This window comes from Procambarus clarkii, unplaced genomic scaffold (assembly GCF_040958095.1).
Source record: "Procambarus clarkii isolate CNS0578487 unplaced genomic scaffold, FALCON_Pclarkii_2.0 HiC_scaffold_103, whole genome shotgun sequence".
Taxonomy (NCBI): Eukaryota; Metazoa; Arthropoda; class Malacostraca; order Decapoda; family Cambaridae; genus Procambarus; species Procambarus clarkii.
The window spans coordinates 904,049-918,249 of record NW_027189136.1 but is presented as its reverse complement, the minus strand read 5'-3'; the positions used below and the strand labels follow the sequence as shown (position 1 = coordinate 918,249).

At 48.0% G+C, this 14,201-nt stretch overlaps 1 protein-coding gene across 1 annotated transcript in view; it reads right to left on the bottom strand.

Moving 5' to 3' along the window:
- LOC138360248 (H(+)/Cl(-) exchange transporter 3-like) overlaps window positions 1–7,574 on the bottom strand; it is a 44,829-nt gene extending 37,255 nt beyond the window's left edge. The window contains exons 1-2 of the mRNA XM_069320178.1: window positions 7,423–7,574; window positions 6,732–6,942 (exon numbers count right to left, since the gene is read on the bottom strand). Of these exons, the coding sequence (XP_069176279.1) occupies window positions 6,732–6,942; window positions 7,423–7,468 (257 nt within the window). The 5' untranslated portion in view covers window positions 7,469–7,574. The remainder of the gene's footprint in view (window positions 1–6,731; window positions 6,943–7,422) is intronic.
- Window positions 7,575–14,201: the final 6,627 nt, after the last annotated feature.

The following is a 14,201-nucleotide window of genomic DNA, read 5'->3' as shown; positions in this document are numbered from 1 at the left end:
ACCCTGCCCAGCAGATAAACCAGCATGGCAAAATTCAGGTTCCTGCACAGCTGCTCGATGAACCGCCTAGTGACCCAGGTACCCCTCAAAAACAGCTGAAGGTAGGACCACAATCGGAGCAAAGCCACAAAAGGGACGCAGTTTGAGAGTCTCACACTAGACCCAGACAAGTCCGAACTTGGGACGGAACCAACTGGGACTTCCACCAATTCACAAGGGACCCGCACCTGGCACGCTGGAAATGAACCTGGCAAGCAGACCAGCTGGGAGCCCACACCAACCAGTCGTTGAAGTAGGCCAAAACCTGAAGACCTAGCAGACGCAGATGGGCCACAATGACCCTGGTTAAACACATGAAAATGCGAGGTGTCAGATTCAAGCCAAAGGGAAGACAACAAAAGTGTCTTTGCCCCACCACAAAACCCAACCAATTCCTGAACCCCTGATGAATAGCAACATGCCAATAAGCGTCCCTGAGGTCCATGGAAATCATCCAAGTGCCCGGCTCGAGAAGAAGCTGGACCTCGGACAATATGGTCATCCGAAAGGAGGTGCAAGGAATCAACCGGTTCAGACGAGACAAGTCCAGAATGTACCAGAGATCCGCACGGTCCCGTTTTGGAACTGGAAACATGCAGGAAACCAACTTGAGAGACAAGGTCGTTTCGATCACGCCCAAGCAAAGCCTCTCCGAGATGACCCAACAGAGGGACGGGGAAGCGGCCGGCCCCCCTAGACCTGACCCTTCGATAGGAGGAAGGGCCGCCCAACGCCACCAAAGACTGGAAGAAACAACCTGAAAACCCCACGAATCGCGGGCAAAAAGAGCCAGCTGCCCCCCCATCGGAAAGGGCAGATCCGAACCTCAAGAAACCAAACGTCGTGCCAACCTCATGGTTGGTGCGGCATTTGGCTTCTTGGGGTTCTTCAGGTTGACACAAGGTTGATGCAGCCAACTCCTGTGTTACACAGGAGTATAACACAAATGTTTGTGTTATACTGCACATTTATTTTTTTGCCTCTTTGAAGGGACCGGGTTCAGGTTTGTGGTGCCCGGAAGTAAAGAACACCTCCACGACTGATGGCACCTAATAGTCTGGCACTATATCAGTATGGTAGCTTAAGGAAGCCACAAGGGGCTCGCCCCCCCAGACAACAGAGTTGAGTGTAATGAAATGCTATGTTAAAAGTAGCTCCCTGGAGCTCATGCACTAGTACAACAGAGCCTCTATAACAAACCACGTCTCTGGACCTACGCGACCTGTAAGGCAACCAGGCAACCATCTGGTTTGAGGGAAGCATCTAAACTCCTCATACAAGGAGTTTAGATGCTTCTGAAGGAGTGGTACTTTGAACCACTCACGGTACCAGGAATAAGGAAACAAAGTAAAGATTTTAATGAAAAAACAAATGAAGACAACTAGTCAAACAATACAGGAGGAGTTGTTAAGAGGAAAACAGCTCCAACTCCAAGTTATCCAGCCACCAATACCTGGCAGCTGAGGTTGTGCACGGGTTCCTGCCAGTCACTCTCATCACAGGAGCTCAAGAATAATTATGTAACCTTAAGTAAATTCCAAAGGAAATTATAGCAATTCAGTATTGTAGATCCTTAGATACTGACTATAGGACCAACTACAATTTATTTAAATTTCCATGTGAGAAAATTGCAACATTATACTATTGGATAATTGTTGCAATTATCCCCACCCTTCTCTTTCTTGCCTGATTTTTGTTGCCTGATCGTAGAATTCAAGTAACCATGTGAGGCAGGACCTGCCATCCCTGAACCCATGTTGATGCTGTGTTACAAAGTTCTTTCGCTCCAGATGTTCCACTAGCTTTCTTTGCACAATCTTCTCCATCAGCATGCATGGTATACAGGTTAGGGACACTGGCCTGTAGTTCAGTGCCTCCTGTCTATCTCCTTTCTTGTATATCGGGACTACGTTAGCTGCTTTCCAAATATCTGGCAGTTCTCCTGTTGCCAGTGATTTGTTGTACACTATGGAGAGTGGTAGGCACAGTTCTCTTGCTCCTTCCTTTAGTATCCAAGGAGAGATTCCATCTGGGCCTATAGCCTTTGTCACATCCAACTCCAGTAAACACTTCCTTACTTCCCCGCTGGTAATCTCAAACTCTTCCAGTGGATCCTGGTTAGCTATTCCCTCTCTTATCTCTGGGATTTCTCCTTGCTCTAAGGTGAAGACCTCCTGGAATTTCTTATTCAGTTCCTCACAAACTTCCTTGTCATTTGTAGTGAATCCTTCTTCCCCCTATTCTTAATTTCATAACCTGTTCCTTTACTGTTGTTTTTCTCCTGATGTGGCTATGCAGCAATTTAGGCTGAGTCTTTGCCTTGCTTGCGATGTCATTTTCGTATTGTCTTTCTGCCTCTCTTCTCATCCTGACATATTCATTCCTGGCATTCTGATATCTTTCTCTGCTCTCAAGTGTCCTATTATTCCTATAGTTTCTCCATGCCCTTTTACTTTGCTGCTTAGCTAGCCTACATTTCTGATTAAACCATGGGTTTCTCATCTTCATTTCACTGTTTTCCTTTTGGACTGGGACAAACTTGTTTGCTGCGTCCTTGCACTTCTGCGTGATGTAGTCCATCATGTCTTGGGCCGTCTTTCCCCTGAGCTCTGTTTCCCATGCTATATCTGTTAGGAATTTTCTCATCTCCTCATAATTTCCCTTTCGGTATGCTAACCTTTTGTTTTCGGTATCCCTCCTCGAGTTCAATAACCCTTCTTCAATCAAGTACTCAAACACCAGTACACTGTGGTCGCTCATTCCTACTGGGGCATCAAAACCGATTTCTCTTATGTCGGAGTCGTTCAGAGTGAAGACTAGGTCGAGTCTTGCTGGTTCATCATTTCCTCTCATCCTTGTGGGTTCTCTGACATGCTGGGTTAAAAAGTTTCTAGTCACCGCCTCCAATAGTTTGGCTCTCCACGTATCCTCGCCTCCATGCGGTTCCTTGTTCTCCCAGTCAATCCTTCCGTGATTGAAATCCCCCATGATGAGCAGGTGGGATCTATTTCTACAGGTAGCAGAGGCTGCCCTCTCAATTATAGTGTTAACTGCCATGTTGTTGGTTTCATACTCTTGACTGGGTCTTCTGTCATTTGGTGGAGGGTTATATATTACTGCTACTACTATTCTTGGTCCTCCTATTGTCATGGTGCCTGCTATGTAGTCTCTGAAACCCTCACAGCCCGGTATAGCCATCTCCTTAAAACTCCATTCCTTTGTCATGAGTAGGGCCACTCCACCTCCTCCCCTACCTTCCCTCTCTTTCCTTATTACTGTGTACTCCTGGGGAAATACGGCATTCGTTATGATTCTTGAGAGGTTTGTTTCAGTGAGTCCGATTACATTCGGGTTCACTTCTTGTGCCCTTTCCCTTAGTTCACTTGCCTTGCTTGTGATCCCATCTATGCTCGAATACATTACCCTGAAACTGACTCTCTTCTGCTTCTCCTCTGGGGGGGGGGGGTGACCTGTGGGATCTGGGGGTGAGTGGGAGCTGGGAGGATCTGGTACGGGGAGACTGGTGGAAGAGGAAGGGCTTGGGGGGTTGGGGGGAGGGGGAGGGTAACAGGGGTGGGTGAGAGGGGGGGGAGGGTAACAGGGGTGGGTGAGAGGGGGGGTGGGTGAGAGGGGGGTTGGGTGAGAGGGGGGGTGGGTGAGAGGGGGGGGGAGGGTAACGGGGGTGGGTGAGAGGGGGGAGGGTAATGGGGGTGGGTGAGAGGGGGAAGGGTAGGGGGGGTGAGAGGAGGGAGGGTAGAGGGGGTGGGTGAGAGGGGGGAGGGTAGGGGCGAAGAGTGAGAGGGGGAGGGTTGGGTGGGTGGGTGAGAGGGGGAGGGTAGGGGGGGTGGGTGAGAGGGGGAGGGTAGGGGGGGTGGGTGAGAGGGGGAGGGTAGGGGGGGTGGGTGAGAGGTGGAGGGTAGGGGGGGTGGGTGAGAGGGGGAGGGTAGGGGGGGTGGGTGAGAGGGGGAGGGTAGGGGGTGGGTGAGAGGGGGAGGGTAGGGGGGAAGAGTGAGAGGGGGAGGGTTGGGGGAGCGTGGGGGAAGGAGAGGCTTCGGAGGATGGGGGAGAAGGGGGTGGGGGTTGGGGGGCAGAAAAGGGGGGAGGGCTTGGGGGGAAAGGGAAGGCTGAGGTGGGTGAGGAAGAGGGAAGGGTTTAGAGGAGTGGTGGAGAGGGGAAGGCTTAGGTGGGGTGGGGGAGAGTGAGGGGGCCTAGTGGGGCAGGGGAGAACGGAGGGCTTGGGGGTGGGAGAGACAGGAGGGCATGTCGGAGAAGGGAGGGCTTGGGGGATGGGGAAGAAGGGGGGTCCTGGGGGGGAGGCGGGAGTGGGAGGAGGGGGGTGTGTGGGTGGAGGGGGTTGGGTGGGGGCAGGGTGCCTTAGGTGGGTACTTGGTGGGGGGCTGACAGGGAATGGGGCAGGTAGGGTGTCTGTTGGGTAGAATGTGGGGGGTGGTGCCGCACTCCCTGTGGCTATTGCACTGTTTGAGGAGGGTTCCCCACTCCCCTCCGGGGTTGTAGGGATCGGGGTTGTGGCTCTCTGATTCCTTTCCTTTGTGTGTTATATTGCTGGGGTAAGAGTACTTGTTCTCTGTAATGCTGCTGCACATTGTGTGGATGATACACCAATGAATTGTCTGTTTTTGTATCTTTCGTTTTCTATTTGCTCCTCTATTTCTTCTGTGGAATTGGGAAACAGAATAGTAGTGATGATCAAATCATTAGGTTCATGTTTAAAATACAGTGGTACCTCAGTTTACGAATTTTATCCGTTCCCAGGGACGGTTTGTAAGCCGAATATTTGTAAAGTAAAGGGAATTTCCCCATAAGAATAATGTAAATCGAATTAATCTGTTCCAGACTCACGAAAATATTAATTTCAAAGTAAATTTTATACCTAATTCACCCAAATCTTCAGTACTAAAGTACGTACAAGTTATTACTTACCTTTACTGATGACTCTCGTTGGCGTATGGAAGATGGTGAGGAGGGGGGAAGGAGGAGAGGTGTTAGTGTTTGGAAGGGGAGTCCCCTTCCATTATAACATCAGGGAGTGATGACTTTCTGGGATACACTCTCTGGCAGAGTGTATCCTGCATACCATTAGGACCTGCTTGTGGCTCACCGCTTGGTTTTCTCACTAAAAACCTGTCTAGCGACACTTCTTTTTTCCTACATTGTAACACTTGTTTGAAGTAAGACATCACATTGTCATTATAAAGGTTAACACAATGGCCTGCTGCAGCTTGATTTGTGTGACACTTTTCAGCCAAATTTTGCGATTCTTCTCATACTGCAATCATTTTCTTAATAAATGAAGAAGGGACTCTACAACAACAATCCTTATACCATTTTCATGTTTACGAATCATCTCTTGTTTTTCCTCTGTGGTCATTCTCACATGTGTTTTCTTGGCTTGAACCTTACCACTGGCTCTCTTGGGACCTATGGCGAGATATATAATAACTTTTATGTTCAAATACCCCAAAAATCCGAAAAAAAGATGAAATTCTTTCAGGTATGAATTCAGGTATGATTGTCACTAGGCGGAAAGCACTGGTAAACTGAGGCACGATCGTCATGCACCACACGCTAGGTCGGCCATAAGCATATCAACAAACTTTGTTTCAGAAAGGTAAAGCTCGTAACCCGATTCGCATTTTACGAAGAAATTGGGCTCGTAACCCGAAAGTTCGTAAATAGGGGCATTCGTAAGCCGAGGTGTCACTGTACTAGAAACAGGAATTTATATTCAAATTTGGTGAGAAATCCCAGCAGGACAAAAATGTTGCACCTTCACTTCATCAAGTTGAGAAGATGAAGAGTATCTCTCTGAACTTGACTCTCCTACCAAATTAAGACAAGCCAGGAATATCATTGTATACTTATTTAACATTGGATTTTGCAAAACTGTTTGCATACTCTACCACTGGACCACCGTCGCTTGTACAAGTACTACAACTGGATTTCTACTGAAATCACAGGAAGTCTGGAGTCTAGGCCAGGAAGTATTGAAGCCAGTCCATGTTTTTAAGTATGACCCAAAAGCACTCGGTGATTAGGTTTACGTATGACCCACAAGCATACTCCAGTGGTAGAGTATGTGACTGGCAATGCTGGGGTCGTAGGTTCGTGCCACCTCATAGCCCTGGTGGATTTTCTCATTGGTACAGTATATATCACATTAGTGTGATTTGTGTGTTGTTGATTATCATCATTATTCAGAGTGAAATCACACTAAAGTGATGTATCAATAGAAAATATGTAGGAGCCGTGATGAAGATTTGAACCCATGCACTGGGTATTCCCAGACCACACTCCAGACAACTAGGCCACGACATATTGGTCAAAAGGATTGCAACCTGGGGGTTCTTATGATCCCACGAAGGTTCCCGAGGCTTCTACTGAAGCCGAACTCGGGTTTCACACAATCCCCCAATGCACTTTGGGTCTGTCGTGTGAGCTTCAGAGGAAGGAATGTTTTACCTCTGATGCTCCTCTTTCAATGTACACTAACATGATGTATCAGTGAGAAAATCCGTAGGAGCCGTGATTATTGGTTGTGAGGAGCTCTTTTATTATTATTATTATTATTGTTTGTCAAACGTCTAATGCTGCCAGGTTACATACAGTTGCATGCAGAGTGAAGTAACATTACTCAGAAAGTGTGAGAACATAAGCATATAACAATTACTGACCCTGGTTTCTTGACATCATGTGCCAAGGTGGTGTGACTAAACTCTTCTTTGGAATCCAAGAACGGATATCCATTAAGAATGATGTGAGCGTCATAAATACCCTCACGGCCAAATGCATCTCCAATCCATTTGCTTGCCATGACTGCAGCCATGAGGGGCACGATGTAGCGCACACCTCCCGTCAGCTCGAACATGATCACCACCAGTGATACTTGGGAGGAAATAAAACTAATTGTGTGATATTTCTAAATATCATACTTAATAATGTAGTGTTATTATGTTCTACTTTGTAAGAATCATTCTGGCAACTGTAATTCAATTTTGAGATATTGTTACAACATCTGCTTTGTATTATTTAAATAACATGTACTGAATTGAATTAGTTAAAGCTGGATTGTAGCATTTGAGTGCATAACTGAATACTGATTAGCAAATTATGTCTGAATATGTGTTTCATATTATAATACAAATCTGACAAGGTTTGTCAATGACAACACGAGCATTACTATGAAACTAAAGGATAAAGTTAAAATTATTTAGGAGACTATAATTTAGAATTATCTATGAGTTATCAGTAAACACACAAACACTGACTAACATAGTAAATGATTATTTTTTGTTTAAGAATATAAATGTTAAGATATCTAAGATACATGTGTCAACAATTTATAACAGTGTAAATAAAGTTTACCCGTCATGCGAGTGACTCCACCGAGAACAGCGGCTGCCCCAACCATTGCGTACAGTCCCGGTGTGATGCAGTTCTCTCCTGTGCTACATTCCCCAGCAAACACGGCCCAGTCTTGATTATGACTGGAAAAATTAAAACTCCACTTTCATTCATTCTAGTAATGTCAGCCAGTATTAGAGTACCTATAAAGACCACCAGTAATCCAGTTATGACAATCAATACTCCAGTTATGACAATTAGCATTCTAATAATAATTATCAGTACTGTAGCAGTAATAACAATCATACAAGTAATGGTGATGTCTTCTCACAGATATAACAACATAGGATAAAAACCCACACTTATATGTTTGTATATTTTATGTAAAGGTTTACACCAAGTCTTGCACACACACACACACACACATACACTTCACATTTCACTTTCACATTTTCACTTCGCTTTCATACTTCATACTTCACTTTCACATTTCACACACACAAAGATGCCAAAAAACATCAGAATGTTTTTTTTAAACAGAGTGGTAGAAAGTTGAAACAAGTTAGGTGAGAAGGTGGTGGAGGCCAAAACCGTCAGTAGTTTCAAGGCATTATACAACAAAATACCAGCGTTGAATGTAATGAAAGGCCATTTTCTGAGTGAATCCCAGAGGCTCCCCAGAGTTATCCAGGTTGATACGTACATCGTTAGACTTTGACATCAGTCAGTGTGAATGGATTTCTAGGCCTACCAGGGCCCACGGCCAGAACCTGGCCCCCTCAGAGAGGCACGAGGAGCAATGGCCTATAGAAATGCACATGGGATTTGGAGCCTTCTGTATCTGTCATCGACCGGAACAGGCACCCTGTAAGGTAAGAGCCCCTAAACAAACCCAGGGAAGGAAGGGGGAGCCCCAAACCCACTGCGCTGGCAATCCACCCTGCAGTTCTGAGGCTGGATGTCAAAAACACTTGAAAAAAACGCCGACCGGAGGGAGGGAGGGAGGGATGGTTGCCGGGAGCCTCCAGTACTCACCTAGAAAATGGTGTTTCATTACATTCAACACTGGTTTTCTTAAGGAAGCCCCTTCTGTTCCCTGGAGTTACATCACCAAAGACAAAAACCAGAGGGACTTACCCTGGAGGCGGTTGGTGCTCGCATCTCAACTCAAAGTCAAGACAACAGGCTGCATCCGCCGATATAAAGTGACACAGTCCTGACTAGGTCCAGGAACATTCACGAGGTAGCGTGCAGCCAGGACCCTGTTCGACTGCCAAAATCCCCGCGCCCGAATATCAGCCCAGGACATGTTACCGAAGACGGTAGCAAGCACAGCAAACTTACAAATGTCATGGGAGAGAACCAGGAGAACCAAACACAGAGAACTCAGCAGACGAGTCACCCAAAGCGACCAACCCAAAAAGCCAAGAACCGCACCCCCTCGGTTCAGGCAATGAACCACCGGGGAGCAGTCAGAATGGAGTCGAATCGTCAACTTGCAGGTGATCCGAACTCTCCGAAATGAAAACCACACCGCCACAAACTCCTGCACCGTGCTGTGGTCCAATAGAAGGACGGACCCCATCGCACTTGACCGGCCTGGTGAGCACTAGTCATGAAGCCCCAGCCGAGAGACGACGCATTCGTGAACACAATGAGCGAGGGCTCGGGTAGGACCCATGACACTGAATCCTGAAAAACCTGAAGAGGAAGCTGGCGATGCAGCAGCCGACGCAAAGCCCTTGGAGGAACCCAATGACCGCGAGAGAGGCGGAAGGAATGTCCCCGAAGGAATCAGAACAGCTGATGAAACCAAACCCGACCCAGTGGGTAGACCATCATCACAAAGTTCAGACACCTGTACAAACCCTCTAGCAACTGCCGGGTGACCTGGGAGCCCCCAGAAACAAGCACATGCAGGACCGCAGCCAAAGGAGAGACTCCGGAGGGGGAGACAAGGAAGTGGTCCGAGAGTCCCACACAAGACCCAGCCAGGTCTGAACCTGGGAGACCAGATGGGACTTCCACCAGTTCTCCAGGAACCCGAACCCGGCTAGCTGGAAAAGCATCAAACCTCTGGCGAGGGGTTTGGAGAAAGCACCAAACTCAGACACGCGGACTAACTAGGAGCCCTGATCAGCCAGTCGTCGAGGTAAGCCAACACCTGAACATCTAAAAGATGCAGATGGGCAATCACGACCCTGGTAAGGCGTGTGAACATGTGAGGTGCCAGGTTCAACCCGAAAAGAGAGACAACAAAAGCAGTAACTCTGATGCCCCACAACAAAACCGAGCCAGTCCTTGAACCCCGGATGAATCAGGACATGCCAGTCAGCGTCCTTGAGGTCCAGGGACACCAACCAAGCACCTGACTAACAGGAGCCGGACCTCAGACAGAGTAGTAATCCGAAAGGAGGGGGGGGGCAAGAAACTCAGGGGGTTCAGACAAGACAAATCCAGAATGAACCGCAGGTCTGCATAGTCCCGTTACGGAACTGAAAAACTGCAACAGCGCATCCCGCAGGATCGGCGCAAACAGCTTCAAAGGCGCAGACGATGCACCAGCAGCCGAGACCAAGGCACCAGACCCAGGGACGGCTCCAAGCGCCTTTACATCCTCAGCAAGCCAATCCGAAGACAGCTCCAGGAGGGAAAAGAAATGAAAGACCGAAGCCAGCAAGCCACAAGCGGCAAGTCCTCAGCCACAAGTGCCGCTGACAGGGAAGGAACCTTCACGTTAAGCTGAATTGCTCCCACATCCATCCGCAGAAGGGCTGGAGCGAAAAGACACTCATTAAAGTGCTCAAAATCGCCCACAGGTAAACCTGGACCAGTCAATGCCTCGCGCCATTCAAGTGGGTATGACAGAAAGCGCCCCAAGCATCCAATGACAACAACGGGCAGTCCGCAAGCCAGGACGACTCTGGAACCTCATAACGAAACCAGTATGGAGATGAAGATCCTAACCTGAAGTAAGATGGATCCATCATAGAGGCACATTCTGGGCCTCGCAGGAGATAAGCCGCAATGGCCGCCTACACCTCAGTAGGTGAGACGTGGAAAGCCGAAAACCTCAGAAAATATGGAACCGAAGGAACCGCAGGGATACGGTATCGAACCCGGGGAGGACCCGAACCCAAATCCAACTCATACACAGAGAGGGAAAAGGAAAACTCCACTCCTTGTAACAGTAAGCCCTGGGTTCAGAAAACCCAGGCAGGGTCCAACGGGGCCCAAGGGCCCCCAAGTCAGCTCCTCCCTAACCCCGAGAACCTCCACATCAGGCCCCTCTGGAGCGAGTCATCCTCTAAAGCCCCGGCCTCACAAGAAAAAGCCGGGGCGACCGGAAAAGCATGAAGAGCAGAGGTCCGCTTGTCAGACCCCAGTGCTACGGCTGGAAGAGCCGATTCGAATGCCTCCGTCGCCACTCCGGAAGGGGCAACCCTCGAAACCGCTTGAGTCTTAGAAACCTCTAAACCCTGCCCCGGACCCAGAGGCCCTTAGACGCTTAGGAGCCGGAGGCAGAGGGGGGGGAGGGGGGGGGGGCAGAATGAACCACAGCATGGGAAGAGCGAGGGGGCGCGGACGGAACCAAAGCCATTGCGACCAGCACCCCCAAAGTCCGGGTCCCTATAAGCAAAAACGGGGCAGCCTCGGGGCATCCAGAAAAGCATACCTGGTTGATACCTAGTTGATGGGGTTCTGGGAGTTCTTCTACTCCCCAAGCCCGGCCTGAGGCCAGGCTTGACTTGTGAGAGTTTGGTCCACCAGGCTGTTGCTTGAAGCGGCCCGCAGGGCCACGTACCCACCACAGCCCGGCTGATCCGGAACTTCTCTTAGAAAACCGTCCAGTTTTCTCTTGAAGATGTCCACGGTTGTTCCGGCAATATTTCTTATAGTCGCTGGGAGGACGTTGAACAACCGCGGACCCCTGATGTTTATACAGTGCTCTCTGATTGTGCCTATGGCACCTCTGCTCTTCACTGGTTCAATCTTGCATTTTCTTCCATATCGTTCACTCCAGTACGTTGTTATTTTACTGTGTAGATTTGGGACCTGACCCTCCAGTATTTTCCATGTGTATATTATTTGGTATCTCGCTCTTCTCCTTTCTAGAGAATACATTTGGAGAGCTTTGAGACGATCCCAATAATTTAGGTGTTTTATCTCGTCTATGCGTGCCATATATGTTCTCTGTATTCCCTCTATTTCAGCAATCTCTCCTGCTCTAAAGGGGGAAGTGAGTACTGAGCAGTACTCGAGACGGGACAACACAAGTGACTTGAAGAGTACAACTATTGTGATGGGATCCCTGGATTTGAAAGTTCTCGTAATCCATCCGATCATTTTTCTGGCTGACGCGATATTTGCTTGGTTATGCTCCCTAAATGTTAGATCGTCGGACATCATTATTCCCAAATCCTTGACATGATGTTTTTTCTACTATGGGAAGATTCGATTGTGTTTTGTACCCTGTATTATGTTTCAGATCCTCATTTTTGCCGTACCTGAGTACCTGAAATTTATCACTGTTAAGACTGTTAAGGCACTGCTAAGGCAGTGCATCCAACCTAGCACGTGCAATAACCTTAACCTATCCTGCAATGCAGTAGCCGCATGCAACCACACAATATCAATAGTAGATTGGGTGAATTGAGTCACAAACAAGCAACAAAGCTCGCAGGACTCAGGGTCGAATGTGTCACCGACCCAACAGGCAGCATTACGGAGGCAAAAATAATGAGCGTCACCCTGAGACAAGGGGACAGAGCAACTCTCAAAATCCCACAAAGCAAGAGGGGACCCAGGGGTCACATCCATTGGACCCCGCGTGCCCCTCCCCCACCCAGGGTTTCCAAGGGCCCCTAGACTGGCATCGCTAAGGGTAAGCCCAGGCAGGGTACTGCTAACCGGCGCCCAATGCTGCCAACAAACTGCTAAAGCTGAATCCCCGGGACGTGTCCACTCACGGGGGCGAAGCGAGGTGTACCACCGAAAACCGAAGGTCAACCCTAATATAACTGGGGGAAAAACAAAGGCAGACCCCCACCAAGCAAAAACAAAAAGAAATTAAAAACCTGGTAAGAGGACAACATACCCAGGAGGAACAGAGCCAGCCTCTGTTATAGGTGAAAATTACCTGCGCAGCACTCCGCACCTTTATCAGTGAAAAAACTACCACTTACCACAAGGTAAACAAGGGAGGAAACCCCCCCCCCCCCCCCAACACACTCGGGGCAGTCAATCACCGGGCAGCAAAAGACCAACAGAGGCAGACCCCAAGGTGACTTGTGGAAGATAACCCCAAGCCCCAAGGGCAGTACAGTACTTACAGGGCACTCAAGGAAGGAAGCCCTAAGCACATGCAGCTCGAGGACCTGTGAATATTACTCCCAGCTTGCACGCCACCGTAAGAGCAGTACTGGACTCAAGGTACAGCACAACAAGCGTGTGTCTGAAGCTGGAGCCACACGACCATGCTATAATCACAGCCGAATAACTGAAGGGTGGATCGCCGGCGCTGTGGGGCTGTGCTCATTTTCATTTGGGGATTTCTGTCCACTCGTTTTTCTATTTCCGTCGTTTTAATCAAAATAGGGGTGTGTTTTGAGGCACTTATTTTTCTGAGTACCTGTCCCGGTCGATGTCAGATACAGAATGCTCCAAAATCACATGTGCTTTTCTATAGGCCATTGCTCCTCATGTCTCTCCGAGAGGGCCAGGTTCTGGCCGTGGTCCTCGGTAGGCCTAACATTCACACTAACTGGTGCCAAAGTCTAATGATATACTGTCTACACTCGATCATCCGGACTATATGGGAAGGACCCCCAGCCGGATTAGCACGTTTTTCGGATAATGGTACTTTTTCACCTACGAGTCCAAAACTAACCATTTCCAACTATTTTTATACTACAAATAACATAATTTGAATAGACATGCCACATATAATTATTAAATATTCAACTAGAAACCTCAACTTAACTTTTTGTTGTTCGTCTTCTTGATTGATGACTCATCTTGAAGTTAAAAATTCTTGACAATTTACATAACTTATAGTAACAAAACACTAAAATTAACACTTAAAATTACTGTACAGTTCATTAGGCAAAGTTAGTTCTCACTGTCTGCTGAGGATGCCTCACTGGTTGAAGGCACTTGGGTTGCGTGTGCCGCCTCACTTGTTGAAGGCTCTTGGGTTGCGCGTGCAGCCTCACTTGTTGAAGGCGCTTGGGTTGCGCGTGCCGCCTCACTTGTTGAAGGCGCTTGGTTTGATTTTCGTACCATATATGAATCAAGTGTTGCTTGCCTTCTGTGTTCACTGGCCAGTTGTATGATCAGCTCTTTTGTTCGCCTAAGGTACGGATACATGTTTCCAACCTCTGGATGAGCACAATTTGATGAAAAATTTATTAATCCGTCAACATACGTCATGAGTGTACTGTATTTCGTGGTCATTGGTGTTGGTTCTTCACTGCCTTCTTCATCCTCTTCGTCCACCTAACCAGTAACAGACTGGAGAATCTCGTCTTCACTCATCACACCATATCCTGGATCATTGGCATCTTGTTCAAGCCAATCAACCACATCCTGTCTTTCTAAGTTTTCGCCGGCATTTCTAAACATTCCATGGATTTCATCTGTAAATCCTTTAAAATCCATTTCTTCATCATTTCTGACCGTAGACGTGAGGAGTTTTTTCCAGGAATTTTTCAAAGTCGATTCCTTTACTTCACTCCATACCTTGGCCCAGTTATAGATGGCTTCCTTGATTGTATAGTTCTTCAAATTCTGAAGGTTTT